At 36.0% G+C, this 18,141-nt stretch overlaps 1 protein-coding gene across 3 annotated transcripts; it reads left to right on the plus strand.

The window, feature by feature from the left end:
- Positions 1-24: 24 nt before the first annotated feature.
- On the plus strand, positions 25-16,584 carry LOC127959708 (glycine receptor subunit beta-like). Of its 3 annotated transcripts, none has more exons than XR_008154290.1 (11): positions 25-463; positions 3,507-3,635; positions 4,105-4,211; positions 5,113-5,180; positions 5,683-5,909; positions 7,462-7,544; positions 7,701-7,841; positions 9,698-9,850; positions 11,602-11,672; positions 11,826-11,974; positions 13,832-13,979. XR_008154290.1 is itself a non-coding variant. In XM_052559075.1 (11 exons), exons 2-11 carry the CDS (start codon positions 3,517-3,519, stop codon positions 15,783-15,785), a joined length of 1,494 nt encoding a protein of 497 aa, XP_052415035.1. In that variant the 5' UTR covers positions 38-463; positions 3,507-3,516; the 3' UTR covers positions 15,786-16,584. The 3 variants fall into 3 exon arrangements, 1 of the variants encoding a protein (XP_052415035.1); XM_052559075.1 differs by lacking the exon at positions 11,602-11,672 and adding an exon at positions 15,489-16,584 and having other exon boundaries at positions 38-463; positions 13,832-13,981; XR_008154301.1 differs by lacking the exons at positions 11,602-11,672; positions 11,826-11,974 and adding an exon at positions 15,489-15,638 and having other exon boundaries at positions 29-463; positions 13,832-13,981.
- Positions 16,585-18,141: the final 1,557 nt, after the last annotated feature.

Raw genomic sequence — 18,141 nt, forward strand, 5'->3', positions numbered from 1 at the left:
GGGTTGTGATTTAATGTGACACGAAGGACGCATCGAGGTGAGGAGGAGCTGTTCACAAAACCACTAACATCTCGTGAATTCTTAATGTAATCACAGCGCACATTCTTGATAAAGGTGTATGTGCTGCTGCGTTCAACAGTTTACATTTCTTCTACTCTGATTTTGCATAACACGGGTGCTTTATATCTTCGAATTCAGCCAGTGGTGCTGTAGCTCAGTGGGTTTCATAACTTAAATCCATGCGGAGAAAGTGACGCCGGTGCGGGACAGAGCTTGCTGCATCACGCGAGAGCTCAGCATCAGCAGCATCACTGCAGCGGGACAGGTGCGTGCACGCGCACTCCATCATCACCCACACCGAAACTGAACCCGGAGCGTGGATGCACGTACAATGACGGCCGTGTGTTTGCTGGAAGCTTGTTTGAGCGGGGGACACTAACATCTGCTGTGTTTTCTTCTTGAGGTAAGACTGCGTGTCTGTATATTCTGTCCTATGTTCAGATGTTCTCACTGACGCGCGCTTGTCTCGGTTCAGCATGATTTATCAAGTTCTTAGAGTGACTTATTACGCGTGTGTTTACTGGTCTTCGTGTATAAGTCTGGAGGAGTGTTTAATGGTGTGATGAGTGTGTCCTCCTCGGATCTAGTGCTGGATTCGTTCCCGAGGGTTTTTCACTCAGCTGTTATTATTCTGCACATTATTCTCAAGGTCTGATCAAAGCGCGTCTCTCAAACTGATCCAGGGGGGTTTGGACGAGATTGTTATTCAGTTTATTAAGTAAAAGCCATTTCTATATCAAGATACTCAAAAAGCAGACACTTTGTACAAGCATCCAGTTAAAAACGAATTCTAAGATCCAAGTGAAGGATGTAACAAACATGTAAGAAGAAAAAAACAGAATCACTGGGTTGGAAAAGGGATCAGCAGCCCCTTCTGCACCTTATGCTTTAATTACAGCCTTTAGCCTATTCTGTAGGGATTTGTCTCTACTAACTTTACACATATAGAATTTGCTATATTTGCTGTCTTCTTTGCAGAACTGCTCAAGTTCAGTTCAATTTGATGATGACAGTTTGTGGACTGCAGTCGTCAAGTCATTCCACAGATTTTCAGTCTGGGCTCTGACTGTCATGCAAAGGCATTCAGATTTTTCTCCTTAGGCCCTGTGGGCCATTGTCATGTTGGAAGGAAAGCAGATTTTCCTCAAGACAGTATTTTCCCACATCCATTTCCCTTCTGTTCTGACAAGAGCTCCAGTCCTGCTGCAGAGAAACACCCTCATTACAGGTTATCATCACCTCCATGCTTTACTGTTATTTAGATGGTGAGCTGTATTGGATTTCCACTAGACATATAATTTGGTGTTGAGGCTAAATAATTCAATTTTAGTCTCATCTGCCTCAGAATCTTCAAAGCTCAGTCTCACATGTGGCCTTTCTTGAGGAGCGGCTTTTTTCTTGCAACCCTGCCATACGAGCCACATTTGTGAGATTGTCGTCACATAAATTCCTGCAGCTGCTTCAGAGATGCTGTGGGACTCTTGGTTGCCTCTCTGACTCTTTCATCCAGTTTGGAGCGACTGTGTTATACCAAATACCTTCCACTTCTTAAAAACAGACTTCACTGTGCTTCTATGCATTGATAAAGCCTTTGAAATGTGTTTGTATCTATCTTCTGACTATCTTGTGCCTGTCCACAGCTTTGTCCCTGAGATCTTTTGACAGTGTCTTGCCACCCATAGTTGTTTGTTTGCTTCAGTTGCACTACCAAGGACTGAAATTCTCAAGGAAATCTATTTTCATGCTGGGCTGATCAAAATGAGCACAGCTGAAAGTCAAATGAATTTAAATAGCTACACCTGATGTACTGGTGTTTTGTACCTTACATGTTAGTGTTGAATCGATAATTTGGATGTTATAAGTTGAAATGAGTAAATGCAGCTGGATAAAACAAAAACTGTCTTCATGTCAGGCTGCAAAGCAATAAAATGTGATTGTTTTAAAGGGGGTTATTCTTTTCTATACCCACTGTTTAATGGACAATTTAATGTTTCATTGTGACAACCTAGAACGTAAAAGCTATGACAACATGTGCTCAGGTGAATGTGTGTTTGGTGAACTGTTTCTATTTTCACGGAAAATCACAGTCAAAAAGTTCAGACAAAGCCTTGGTCTCCAATGTAAAAATAAGTGACTTTATGTGACCCTGGAGCACAAAATCAGTCTTAAGTGGCAGTTTTTCGAAATTGAGATTTATACATCATCTGAAAGCTTTAGGAAAGTTTTTTAGGATCTGACAATATATGACCGAGATACAACTATTTTAATATCTGGCTTCGTAGGGTGCCAAAAATATCTAAATACTGAGATAATCCCCTTTAAATTGTCCAAAGGAATACTTAGCAGTGCATAGTACTAATCAAAAATTACGTTTTTATATATTTATGATAGGAAATTACAAAATATCATCATATAACATGATCCTAAAAGAAAAAAAAAACAATCATTTTAACCCATACAATGGTTTTTATTTATTTATTTTTTTATTTATTTTTTTGGCTATTGCTAAAAATACACCCCAGTGACTTAAGACTGGTTTTGTGCTCCAGGGTCACATTTGTGCGGGAGAAATATAAAACAATACAACATATAGCCATAGATTTCATTTTACTTGTTTGTTAATGCTTTTCTAAGAAAATTCTGAATTTGTCTTTAACAGCAGTAACTTGTTTAAATTAATTGATTAAAGGAACAATTCACCCAAAAATGAAAATGTGCTGAAAATGTGCTCACCCGCAGGCCATCCAAGATGTAAATGAGTACACTTCCTCAGCCATGGATGCACTGCAGTGAATGGGTGCCGTCAGAATGCAAGTCCAAACAGCTGATAAAAGCTTTACAGTAATCCAGAAGTAATCCACGACACTCCAGTCCATCACTTAACATCTTGTGAAGAGAAAAGCTGTGTTACAAGAAACTAATTCACTATTGGGAATAATTAAACCATTGCTTCTAAAGTATCCTCTGTCTATACACTGCTTATTGGAAAAGTCATCTTGATGTGAGGAGAATGGATTTTTTAGACTCATATTTTGGCCAGAAGTGATGATTTAAAGTTAAAATTGTCCTGCTGATGGATTATTTTCTTACAAGCACATACCTTTTCACTTCACAATCGATTAACTGATGAACTGGAGTGTCGTGGATTACTGTGATGTTTTTATCAGCTGTTTGGACTCTCATTCTGACGGCACCCATTCACTGCAGAGGATCCATTGGTGAGCAAGTCATCCAATACTACATTTCTCCAAATCTCATCTTTATCTTAGATGGCCAGATGTTTTGGCAGAACTGTTGATTTGAAGAAAAATCATTTATATTCCTTTATTACTGATGTTTTATATATGTTTCTGTGGCACTAACATAATAAATGCCATTGTTAAATGAATGCCACAGTTAGACTGCATTCATGTTTGTGCTGACTCATGTGTCTGTGCGCGTTGCAGGTGTGCAGTCATGCTTCTCAAAGGGCTGATCTTGTTGATGCTGTTAATACAGTTCTCTGCAGTGAGCTTTGCCAAAGAAGGAGGCAAACCCAAGAAGGGGAAAAAAGGCAAACAGGTCGTCTGTCCCTCGTAAGTCTCCCGGGCAGTAACACACTCGCATACACACATACGTGTGCTGGTCCCATAATCATTTAAGGCTTCCAAGAATGCAAGGATATCAGTCATGAAGAATTGCAATGCTGTTAAGCAGAGTGAAAGTCTGGCCATAAATTTAGGAGCCTGCCAGACTGGATAGCACTGTTAGCACTGGTCCAGGATCAGCTGTGTCCTTCTCAATGCTCTCGATTACATACTAACAGATCCAGCTAAACATATCCAGGGCCATATCTAAATGACTAAGCATAAAGAAGTGTCTGTGCATTTTACTGCATTTTCTCATAGCAGACGTTATTCCTTAGGAATGATGTGTCGAATAGTGAATAGTTCTTGAATCTGAGAGGGCTTTTACTCTTTGCCAGGGCAAGTTTCATCCTTGTATGACTTTGATATATGATGTACTGCCAGTATAGCGTGTGTGTGTCTGTTTTGACATTGCCAGTCAGTTATCAGCAGAGGACCTGGACAGAGTCCCAGCAAACTCAACCAGCAACATACTCAACCGCTTGATGATGACCTATGACTCACGAATACGACCAAACTTCAAAGGTACTGAGATTTACTTATTAACAAATTAAACCCTGCTATAGTCAATGAATAAACTAAATGGCCCACTCAGAAATGCACAAAAATATTAAACACATTTTCAGCTGACAGTAAGGCTCCATTGGGAACAATAAATATAACTATAAATAAACAAAATATCCTTGTGCTAATACATTAGGCATTATGAACTAACAGTTAACAAAATGCAGTTTTATAAATATAAAGTAAGTCAGTGTTGATTTCTTAATTTCTAAACACACACACACATGAAACATTATGAGATTTTATGAATTACATTTATGGATTCATTAATATTAATGAATTGTACCTTATTGTAAAGTGCTACCAAAATATTTAGTCTTTGGAATATGCCCTTCCTTTTCTGCTGACCATTTTTATTTTTCGAATATTTTTATCCTTTTCACTTGGAAATGCATCAGATATTTTTGATGCATTTTAATATTCATGTCATACCCTGGTTATCAAACCTCTCAAACCTCTAGCAATGTTCATGAAACAACTATAAAATTCAGCTCTTGCACTTTTTACACAAACATCATGAATAACATAATGAATGACTTCATTAGAATGATCATTTAATCACAGTGTCAGAGAATGGCAGAGTATGTATTGTACACAGTAATTGGATATTCTCCCCCGTCGTGCTGCTGGGCATCACAAGACCCTATAGAACCAGAACATGTCATTCTGAACCCAGCAGAAGAAGAAAATGTCTGAACGAAACTCTATTAGATCAATGGACATCTGCCAAGGTCCCGAGTTCTCACATCCTACAGTGCAATTTGCAACTATTTATTTTGCACTTTGGTGAATCTGAGAATAGCACACATCTTTTACACACGTGGTTGATGTGCTTGATTATATTGCTATCATGTGTTTGCAGGTATCCCAGTGGAGGACAAGGTGAACATCTTCATCAACAGCTTTGGGTCGATCCAGGAGACTACAATGGTAAGAAAAAAAAAGCAGTAGTTAATATGTGTGCGTAATTTACTTATTTGTGACCTTGGACCACAAAACCAGTGTCATTTTTTTTTTATTGAAATTTATGCATCATCTGAAAGCTGAATATTGAGAAAATCACCTTTAAAGTTGTCCGAATGAAGTTCATAGCAATGCATATTACTAAACAAAAATTATTTTTTTTAATATTTACAGTAGGAAATTTACAAAATATCTTAAAGATTTTTGGCATAAAAGAAAAATCGACAATTTTGACCCATATACAATGTTTTTTTGGCTATTGCTAAAAATATACCTCAGAGACTTAAAACAGTTTTTTGTGGTCCAGGATCACATGTAATATATTCTATCTGACCAAATCTTTTCTTTGCATCATTTATACCATATTAGTCAAGCATGCAGTCTTGTTAAATGTTCGTTTGATCTATTGACAGTATACTTTCTGTTTACCCTACATCATACCAAGACTAACTGTACGCTTCATGTCCAGGATTACCGTGTTAATATATTCCTGCGTCAGCGCTGGAATGACCCACGGCTGCGGCTACCAACTGATTTTAAGTCCGATGCATTGACCGTGGATCCAAAAATGTTCCAGTGCCTGTGGAAGCCAGATCTGTTTTTCGCCAATGAAAAAAGTGCTAATTTTCATGATGTCACACAGGAAAACATACTTCTGTTCATTTTCCGCAATGGAGATATCCTCATCAGCATGAGGTAAGTCACGGTCAGATGTTTTACAGTTTAAGAAAATAAATAAGCAACAGTGTAGAATTATATTAAACTTTTTACTGCATGTACTGCATTGCTCTGTGGTGAAAAATGCAAACTTACAAAAACATGCATTATTATATATGGACATGTATATTTTTCAGTTTTGTTTAATAAGCCTCAAGTGCACTGCTTAAGTTTATTGTTTTAATAATACAGTGGCAATATTATAATAATAACACCATTGTTCAGTGTATAGTTTCCAGTAAGTTATTCACTTTTAATAGTTGTATTATAAAATTCCATGTTTTGCCCTAATAAGGGATACAAATCTATTGTGTGTGTGTGTTTTGTGTCTGCAATGTTGTTCCTAAAAGCTGCTTCTCCAACTCCCACTGTGGTCAGTAAGATTTTTTTTCAAGCAAGTATTATCTTCATTCAGCAGGAATGCATTAAGTTGCTCAAAAGAGTCAGTAAAGACTTTTACATTTTACAATAAATAAACTCAAAAGTATCACAGTTTTTTTTTTTTATGTTTTCAACATTAAAAATAATAAGAAATGCTTCTTTAGCATCAAGTAAGCATATTAGAATGTCTTTAGAAGTGTTACTGTTTATACTGTGTTTTTACTCAGATAAATACATGAATCCTTGGTAAGTACAAGAGACTTATGAAAGCAACCCCAGACTTTTGAATGGTAGTGAAGATGAATGTCATTGCTGCATTTTTGATTAAATTTAAAGCAGTCAACATTCTTAGAGCTTTTTAATCATCCGATTCAAATCTAATATTATAATCTCTTTATTCTGTTTCAGAAAGTTTAGAGTTTTGTATCAGAGAACATCAGTGATTAATGCAATATTCACCATATGGTTTGCAGCAGATTAGAATTAGGCCTAAACAGTATGTACTGATAAATATGAGGAAAAACTGTTTATATCACATAAAAAAAAACATATGTCAAATGCTAATTGCAGTTTATCAGTGTTATTACCTTCTGTTTCAAGTCTACCCTTGGAGTTGATTTATTTCACAGATGTAAAATGCTTATTACACCTCTGGCAATGTGTTCGAGTTACATTTGTTTTGCTGAATGATCTATTGGAATGATTCTTCTTGCATTCACATTTTTCATTGGACACTTTCTTGCTATATATTAAACTTGCTGTTTTTCTTTCAGTTTTTTCTGCTCTGATCTTTAACCGCAGCATTTAGATAGAAGAATGTTTGAAGCCATGGCTGTTTGCTCAAGCTGAAAGGGTCTTTGAGGCAGATGAGAGAATATGCTACATCTTTGCTTAGCCGTGTGTGTGTGTGTGTGTGTGTGTGAGAGAGAGAGAGCGCCTTAGAGTGTGATTCTTTCTCTCTCTCTCTCTTTCTCTCTCTCTCTCTCTCTCTCTCATCTGCTGCTGCTGCTCCACATGCACTCAGGACTAATGAGCCTTGCAGTGTGTGTGTGTGTATCCTCTCTTCACACACTCTCTCTTGCTCACGTCCGTCTGTTTTAAACTCTAAAAAAACTGGCTACCTATTTACATAAATTCTCTCTTTTTTCAGATTGTCTGTCACTCTTTCTTGCCCTCTGGATCTAACGCTGTTTCCTATGGACACCCAGCTCTGCAAGATGCAGTTAGAGAGCTGTAAGTAAAACACACAAACACACACACACACACAAACTGGTACTCCTGCAATAAAATGAAACTAATATGTTTTATTTGTATTTTAAGAGAGAGTAATAATGGAAAGAATGAGGTAAAATGTTTGTCAATTGTGTGTGTGTGTGTGTGTGTGTGTAGTTGGCTATACCACAAAGGACCTGGTGTTTATGTGGCAGTCTGGAGACCCTGTTCAGATGGATGAGATTGCTTTGCCACAGTTTGATGTAAAGCAAGAGGATATCAAGTATGGAAATTGCACAAAGTTCTACCCGGGAACAGGTATGGATTGACATATAAAACACACTCATATCTGCATACATATTAAAAGAGGGTGACACTGAAATGGGACATGGTTTTCAGGAAGGCAACAGCTCAAGAATAGCACACACAAACACACACACACACACACTCATGCAAGTAAGGAAACGTTCACCTCATAGCTCTTTTACAGTCCTAGTTCAGACTCAAATGATTCAATACCTCTGAGATGGGTAGCTTGGCATTCATTCATAAATTCATTCAATGATGTCTCTTTGTACTCGCATGATAATTTCTAATCAAAATTTCACATTTAATTATTTAGGTAGCCATGAGGCATAGTGTATAGTCAGTCTGTCATTATTTCAAAATAAGACCCTTCAGGTAATTAAAATATATATTATTTTGGAATAATAACCTACTGACTGTACATTATCCATTACTTACTTTGCCCATTCATAAACACACATACTCATATTTGTACCTTTAACATAAAGTATAGTTTTAGAAGTATTGGAGTGTATTTCTCCTGTGGGAATCTATTACATAATACAGTATTGACTTCTTATGTAAGAGAACAGAACAGCATGAGCGTAACTTGCTAAGATTACACACACACACACACACACACACACACGTTCACATGAATGATCAAACACAGTCACACCATAAACAAGACGATAAAAAGAACACCTACAGCCTGCTCTTAATGATCTCGTTAATTATTTTACGGTAAAACAGTCACACAGAGCTCAGAGCTGGTTGTGTTTCTTGAGAAAAAGGTTTATTTGCATTCTGACGATGGTCTCCGCACATGAGACACAAGTCAGAGGTTTAGCCTCGTGTTTCTTAATGAACTGGTCTGTTCTTCATTTCTGTCAGTGATGATATACTGCTTTAAAATGAACACTAAGATGTGTGCAAATGATTTGGAGAAATGTAGCAGTGAATGGGTGCCGTCAGAATGAGAGTCCAAACAGCTGATAAAAACATCACAATAATCCACACCACTCCAGTCCATCAGTTAATGTCTTGTGAAGACAAAAGCTGCGTGTTATTTATGGCTGTATGCATGTATAAGACATCTAAATATAGACATTAATGGATTCATTTTTGCTCCACTTAATTTGCAAAAATAGAGCTTGTGCTTTGTTGTAGTTTATTTAGTGTTTTTTGACAGATGTTCAGTGTTCAACAGGGATTTCACAATGGCTCCAGGAGACAGATGAACTCTAAGGGAATCTGCAAATGCACACACACACACACACACACACACACATATACACACACACACACATATACACACACACACACACACACACACACACACACAAACACACACACAAACAGACACACTGAACTGTTTCTTTAACGTTTGGCACTGTGGACTTTTGGGAAATCGTTTTTTCAAACTGTTTTATTTTTGTCATTTTTTCTAAGCTAGTAACTGTTATTTTCACTACACTTCATAAAAAAAATCATGCAATTTGCTTGATAGCGTTCTGAGGTGAAAATGACAGTGATGGAAACATTTTTGGCATAATATGGCAGACTCCTTTGTCTTACTAAGACTAATTTCATAGCCAGCATTTCATGTATCCCGAGGACACAGAACTGAACTTTTGGAATATTTGACAAACTGACATTCCAAATTGGAAATGACGTGCAATAATAATATTCTGTTCACGAGTGACATTTACAGTTTCGTGAATATTCACTATCACTATCATCACTATCATCTCATATTTCATCTCATTCGCTCCACTGACATCTGGGATAAGAGTAAAACAATAAAACCTGTCCTATACAGTGCATAAAAAGCATTTCATAGGAACGATTTCAAGACTTTGATTTCATGTTTAATGCATCCTCTATAGGTTATTATACATGTGTGGAAGTCATCTTCACTCTCAGGAGGCAGGTGGGCTTCTATATGATGGGTGTTTATGCTCCCACCCTGCTGATTGTGGTCCTGTCATGGCTGTCCTTCTGGATAAACCCAGACGCCAGTGCAGCTCGAGTGCCTTTAGGTGAGTCAGTCTTCAGATGAACACCACTTACATTAGCTGCTATTAGAACTGCAGTGTTGTGTTTGATGACCCTTATCTTTCTTATATTGCATTTATGATTTAATAAGCCATGGGATTTTATGTGCAGGCTTTGTAAATACAAAATTCTAATAATTAACAAATTATATTTCTCAGTTTATATATACTGTTTAAAGTGCCCTTATTATGACACGTTTTATTTTCTCTTACAATAAGATTGCATGCATGCAAGCTAAAAAAAAAAACTTTCATTTTCTCAAAATATGCATTTAATATCACCTCATTTTCCAGTTCTCAAATGATTTAGTCTTTCTAAACCCCTTCCTTTCCATGAGCCTCTGATTGGTAAGATGGCCAGATCTGTTGTGATTGGTCCACCATTTACAGCGTGTGTCAGAAACAATACGCCCACTGCCATAGTTATGATTTATCATACCCTCAGGTTGTGATTCAGTGGAACCAGCTGGTCCAAATAAGCTGGGAACTAAGACATTATACACTGCATCAAATGCAATGATGGAAATAGTATAATAGGAGCACTTTAAATGTGTGGGGTAAAAAAAAATTCTTAGGATCACCAAAGCTGCATTTATTTGATAGCAAAACTGTAATATTGTGAAATCGTATTGCAGTTTAAAATAACTATTTTCTATGTGAATATATTTTAAAATGTAATTTATCGCTGTGATCAGAGCTGTATTTTCAGCATCATTACTCCACTCTTCAGTGTCACATGATCTTCAGAAATCATTCTACTGCTGCTCAAGGAACATTTCGGATTATTATCAATGTTGTATATAGTTGTGCTGCTTCATATTTTTATTGAAACCATGATGCATGTTTTTCTGGATTCTTTGATGAATAAAACATTTTATTTTTTATTTTTTTTATTTATATTTTTTATTCATTTATTCCAGGCAATGGCACAAAAAGTACAAGGTAGACAAATATAGTTAAATCATATAGTGCAAGGAAAACAAAAAACAAAACAAAAAACAAAATATACAGTATTCAAATATGACGATCGAATTTGAAAGAACATTTATTTGAAATCGATTTTTTGTAACAATTTATAATTTACCACAACTTTTTTTTATTAATTTAACACATCCTTGCAGAATAAATTCATTATTTATTTATTTTTATGTTTGGAATAAATAATGAATCATTTATAATCATCAAAATAATAAAATATTTTTCATAATAAATTACCATTTAAACATTTTTTTTTATTAAATTGTATTCATAAAAAAAAAAAAAAAAAAAAACAACTAAGATCCTTTAGTTATGTGCTTTCTTGAGCTTCAATTAACGTCTAATGGGGCAGCATAATAAATAAATAAATAAATAAATAAATAAATTATAGCAAGTCACCCAGTCCTGAATTTCTCTCTTCTCATCTCTCTAATTTATCCATATTTATCCCTGGAATAAAAAACAGCTTTATAAAATACATATATTAAGTTACATAATTTTAAAGAAAAATTACTCAATGTACTGAAATTAAAATCTGTCCTGGTTTTGCTAAAACTTTCAATCATCTAAGTATTTAAAATGAAATGCTAAACATTTATATTTGAAATGTATATGAAACTTCTGGACACACAGAGGAGTACAAATGTTAACGAATCTTTCCACTTACTCTGAGAGCTTCCTCCGTCAGTCATTCCCTTGATTACCTGTAATCCGGCCCGTTTTTCCTCTCTCATCTCTCCATCTTCCTCCTTTCATAGGCTCCACCTCTCCTTCATTCCTTTCTCTCATTTATTCATCTGTCCATTTCAGGGACGGCTGTCACTCCCAGGTCAGTTTGAACATTAAAGCATCATAAATCATTGTATAACTTGTGCTAAAGTGAGAAGAAACTCAAGAGCAGCGCACAGTCATATGATTTATGTAGTTACAGTATGTGGGATTTTTCCTTCTGTCTCTCCTGTCTGTCTGTCTCTCTCTTTAGGTATTCTGTCTGTCCTGTCGCTGTCGTCTGAGTGTATGTCTCTAGCGTCTGAGCTTCCTAAGGTCTCCTATGTGAAAGCCATTGATATCTGGATGATTGCCTGTTTGCTGTTTGGTTTTGCCTCTCTTGTGGAGTACGCTGTGGTTCAGGTGTGTATGCACATGTCTGCTCTTGTCTTGTATTCATATATTTCCTCGAGTCGGGACGTTGCAGAACTACAGATTTAGCCGCTTCAGGACACTGTGTGGGTGTTTCACACTTTGAGCCCTGTGTCAACTTTTAGAAAATAAAATTGCTTAAAATTTTACACTCTCCGTTTATTTTGTCCACAGTGAAAATCTGATTTGCATTTAAAATTATGTTTTTTTTAAATAACATTCTGTAGTGAAAATACCACTGAATTTTGGAGTAAAATGGGTTTCCTTTGCCTTGCTTGAGTAATAATTTTATATATCAAAAACACATTTAATTAAATGCTGTTTTAATAATTTTTGCATATTTTTTTTTTTTTACAAACTTACAGCTTAAAACTAAATCTAATTAAAAAAAGGAAAATATTCTTATGTACAATATAACTGTGCATAAGTGGTATTTACAGTTTTGTAAATGTGAGACCTTCGTATAACAAAACAAATAAATTAAAATACATTTCCAGTCAATCTATTGCTGCTAATGCTAAATTATTTTGCTAAAAGCAGTAAAGGTCATACATTACAGTATATTACAGTACCAAATGAAAAATAAAATAAAATGAAAAATACTTAGTTCATTTTGAATTAAATACAATCAATTAATTTGGTAAAAAATTGTATCTATTAATATTATTGGACTGACAATGAACCATTCTATTTATTATTAAATAATTTTAAGAAAGATTTATAAATACTGTAACAAATGTATAGCATGTTTTTGCTATGCTTTTGTTGATTAACCTATTAAATATAGTTAACTGAAACCTTATTGTCTAGTTTAGCCACTATAATAATAATAATCTGAATAAAAAATCTTAACATAGTTCTTGAAACTGTAGTGTTTCGCGATTATGAAACAAATTGTCACTTAAAACTAACTGATGTGCTCTCACTCCAGTCTTGTTTTGTGATATGTTTTAGGACATATTAGCAGGATTTGTGTTTGGATTTGACTTTCTCCAGTACCCAACATTTCTTATATAGCTGTTCCTTAAATAGGAAGCGAAAAAGGCAGACACGGAAATGCACTTTTTCTGAGAAGAGAAAATAGATCTGTAATCAAAGCCTGAAAACTGAAAACAGGACAGAAACCGCAAGAATAATGCATTTCTAAGGAACAGTGAACTCCTGAACTATGAAACAGACATACAGTTCATGTGGTTAAACTGTCCATTTTTTCTGCAAAACTGGGATAACAGAGCTGAATAATAATGTAATTACCGAATAATGTGTTCTTAATTTTGTGCTGGAAATCCAGAAATATAAAAAGTGTACTGTATGAAAGTAAACTGAACTGAAACTGATTTTGTGTATAAATAAATATATGTATATTTTTAAATGTAATTTGAATTCTCTCATGGAAAAATTTACAAAGCAGCAATATTTCTTTTTAAATATGGCCAATTTATATCTATTTGTGTGCAATATGACTTCCGCCAATAAGGAGATGTGTGATTGAGCAATCAATATAATGGAAACAAAAGGATAGAAGATTGCAATACAATGGGCCTAAAATTATATTAAATTTTATTTTATTTTTTGGAAGCACAGTATTTGTTCATTGGACACTTAAACTAAATTTGTATGAAGTGTATGAATATCATTGCATTTGATAACAAAATGTCAAAGTTGTCCCTTTTTTAGGTTGAAACATTAAACCTGAATAATGTGCCTTGCTTCAAAGTATGGAATAAATTCGATAGATTAATGAAATCATATAACATTGTTGTTTTCTCATGATGGTCGTTGCTTTTTGAGGTCGATAGGGAGCGTTTGCATTGCGTTAATTTGCTCCGTCTGTATGCTGTGTCCCAGGTGATGCTGAACAGTCCCAAGCGCATTGAGGAAGAGAAGGCAAAGATGACTCAGAAAGATAAAGCAAGAGAAAAAGAGAACAAGACACTAGCTAAGACTAACAGTGCCAATGGCACTGGAGGGACACCTATACATGTCAGCACACTACAGGTCAGTGTGTGTATACATGTTAATTCCTTTAATTAAGACGAATGCGTGCATTCATGTTTGCGCTCTTATGCAGAAAATGTGTGTATTCATATGAATGTGTGCGACGTGTAGGATGTGTGTGTATGTCTTCTCTTTATCTAAGATTAATGTGTGTGTGTGTGTGTGTGTGTGTGTTAATGGGGAGATGAAATGGCTGTAATTGAGACTCCTGCTCTGAGTGTGTGCTCAGTGGGATGGGTTCAGAGAAGAGCAGAGGATTCTGGGGGACTGAGAGTAATGTGACCCGACAGCAACGAGGCCTGAAGCTATGATAGAGCAGCACAGGGGTTCACAAGTGTGTGTGTGTGTGTTTGAGTGGGAGAGGTCATATTACAAACAATATTTAAGAGAAATGGCTTGTGATGATGACTGAAATGGCTTCACTGAAGTTTGAAGTTGAGAAACTGGTCATCTTTAGAATAAAAGATAGGGCACCAATCACATGTTTATCATTTAGCACCTAATGGACCAAACTGACTAAAGTTATTTTGAAGGTTTTGACTTATACTTCATTTTGTTAAATTAATAATAGATAGATGGATGGATGGATGGACGAAAGAGAAGAATGCATGGATGGATGTAAGAGATGGATGAAAGAGATGGGTGATGGATGGATTGATAGATGGGTGGACGGAAGCAAGGAGATGGATGGATGGATAAAAAAGATAGATGGATGGATGGATGGATGGACAGATGGATTGATGCATAAACGGACAGATGGATGGATGGTGAGTAATGTAGGATGGATGGATGGATCTATGGAAGGTGAGATATGTATGATAGATGATGGATGGATGACAGATGGATGGATGGAGATAGAGATATATATGGAGGATGGATGGATTGAGAGTGATATCTAGGATGGATTGATGGATGGATGGACAAAGCAAGCAAGGAGAGGGATGGATTCATGGATGGATGGACAGATGGATGGATGGAGAGATATGTATGATGGATAGATGGAGGAATGGATGGATGAAAGAGATGAATGGATGGATGGATGACAGACAGATGAATGGGTGGATGGATGGATGGATGGATGGACTGATCGAATGAAGGTGAGATATGTAGGATGGATGATGGATGGATATCAGATGGATGGATGAAGATAGAGATATATATGGAGGATGGATGGATGGATAGATGGATGGATGGAGATAGAGATATATATTGAGGATCGATGGATGGATGGATGGAGAGAGAGAGATGTAGGATATGATGGACAGACAAAAGCAAGCAAGGTGATGGATGGATTCATGGATCTGCAGATGGATGGATGGAGAGAAATGTATGATGGATGGATGGACGGATAACAGGTAGATGGATGGATGGATGAATGGATTGAGGGAAGATAGATAGATAGATAGATAGATAGATAGATAGATAGATAGATAGATAGATAGATAGATAGATAGATAGATAGATAGATATTCTTGTATGTAATCAGATGTCATTTGTGTTTGTGTAGGTTGTGGAAAACCGCTGTAAGAAGGTGTGTACTTCGAAATCTGATCTGCGCTCAAATGATTTCAGTATTGTCGGTTCTCTTCCACGAGATTTCGAACTCTCAAACTTCGACTGTTACGGCAAGCCCATAGAGGTCACAGACGCTGCGGGCAAATCACAGAAAAAGAACAACAAGAAGCCGGCGCCTCCGAAACCTGTCATTCCATCCGCTGCTAAACGGATTGATCTCTATGCACGAGCTCTGTTCCCTTTCACCTTCCTCTTCTTCAATGTTATCTACTGGTCTGTCTACCTGTGACATCACAAAGTGTATGTACGCGTGTGATTATGTATGTGTGCGTGTGCTTTTATGTCGATGAGGGTGATAATCCAGCATGAACAAAACATTCAAATGTTCATCGTTTTCAATCTTTGATGTCTGTTATGTTGGTCTGTCAGTTTTATATAGTCCTGCTTATTTCTATTTTTTCTCATAAAACGCTTTTTGAAATGTGCAGCTTTAATACAAGTAAACTTTGTAGCATGACTTTACAGACAGTGTGTTCAGCTGTGTTTGGTCCAAAGTGCTAGATGTCCATGATGTCCCATGCAAAGCATCCATAATTGTCAATTGTTTATAAACTCAGGCAACAATTTGCTTACGGAAAGAAAGACTGTATCAGATCTGGACTCAGACAACATGCAGTATATGTAATGGTCTTATTGGATATGAGTCTAGAAGTAAGAAGAAGGGATTTAACTGCTGTTGTACTGCCATACTAACTGCTGTTGTACTGCCATACAATAAAGATCCTTCATCATCATCATCCTCTCGTCTGTTATTTTGGATGAGCAGATGTTTGTGCTGTTGACACAGCTTAACATAAACTCATACAAACATAACACACAGACCTTCCAACCTTTTGTGAAGACTATTTTAGACAAAATCTCCCTTTCCCGTACTTTGACTCAACGCACAGTACTCAAATTGTAACCAAATGCAATCATCATTGTAATACTCTTTTATTACTCTTTTATTACATTACTCACATTTTACTGCTGGTTATATATTCTCTATATAATCGTGTATGTGACGAATAAAAATCTTGAATCTTGAATCTTGATTATTTCCATTTTGATTTACAACTGGTTGTCTTTTCAAAATCTATTTGAGTAAATATTTTTTGTGCATATATTTAGCCATATTTAACAGCTTTTATGCTGCACTTGTGATGATTCTTGTGTGCAGTCGCCTGACAACAGCTCTGTCACAGCATTTAAGCAGAAAGAAAAAAAAGAATACCTAATATTTATGAGTATTGCTGTTTTGCAAACACCTTCCTCGAAGATACAAATCAAGTTGAATACTTAAGGAATAACTACTTTTGTGTTTATAGGACTGGGCTTAATCAATGGAAACAATTTCACTATTATTTGACAAGATTATACAGCTATTATTTAAAACCCAAGGTAAACTATATAACAAAACAACATATTATGTTCTGATGTTTTATTTTAGTATGTTAATTTTCTCCTACTAATTCATGCCTGTGTGCATTGTACCACACTTTTGGTTATTAAATATGTACGTTGAGCTCTGACTTCTATAATCTAAATCCTTGTAAAATATCAAATTGTTGCAAAGTTAACACATATGTAACATTTTATGTAAGTTCTATATTTACATACAAATGTTTGGAACGAGGGCAAATTGAATATCATGCAACCGGCTAAATCTTTTTAAATATTTGATGTCTGCAAAGTGATTTGATTAATTAAATGAAGGAAAACACTGCTTGCTGGTTCATATTCTTAAAGTGTTCTTTAGTCTCTAAAACGTTCAGCACTTAATGTGTTGGAATGGTTTATGAACAGTAGATGCACCACGTGCAGTTTCAGGTTATGTTTGACAGGAGGGACATTTGAAATAATGGAACTTATACAAATTTGGCATATTATTCATTGAGCTTTTCATGGTCATGTTCACTGCAGCCTATCGCACACAGCAGACAGACACTCACACACACATACACACACACACACACACACATAGATGGATATGTGATATGTCGGGTCATGCTTCCACAGACTTCACTGCTCTCTGCTGCTCATGCTGGGAATTACTTCGCTGTGTGCAGATTTTGCCAGACAGGGCATTGTGGGACAATTGCTGTAACAACAACGACAACAACAACCGGAAGCTAGAGTGTGTACACACTTGTGTGATATGATAAATGCCTCATCATTGTGACCTAAATTGCAATGTTGTTAATAAGAGCTACACTTTATTTTCATTTTTACTTTAGTTGTTAAAAACTAGGTAACATGCCTTAATTTACAATAATGGCTCACAAGCTCAAGGAAATTCAGGGTCAGATATTTTGTACTGTGTTTTTTAAAAAACTGTGAAAAGGTGAAATGTGCACGTTTTTATTTTTGGCTGAACTCCTTTAAAGATACAACACTTATTTTTGGGGTCCATCGCTTCGGTCTTTGGTCTGAGCCAATTCTAGGTAACAATACGTGTAATGGGTGTGTGTCAGTTATTGATTAGTCCGAGTGAAGGTGGTTAAGCTGTTCATTACAATGTATTTCAGAAGATGGGGAACCCAAACCTATTGGATTACATCTGTCACCACTCTGGCTCAATCAATAAATTCATAACCATAAGAGAT

The sequence above is a fragment of the Carassius gibelio genome, chromosome A1, assembly GCF_023724105.1.
Source record: "Carassius gibelio isolate Cgi1373 ecotype wild population from Czech Republic chromosome A1, carGib1.2-hapl.c, whole genome shotgun sequence".
Lineage (NCBI taxonomy): Eukaryota > Metazoa > Chordata > Actinopteri > Cypriniformes > Cyprinidae > Carassius > Carassius gibelio.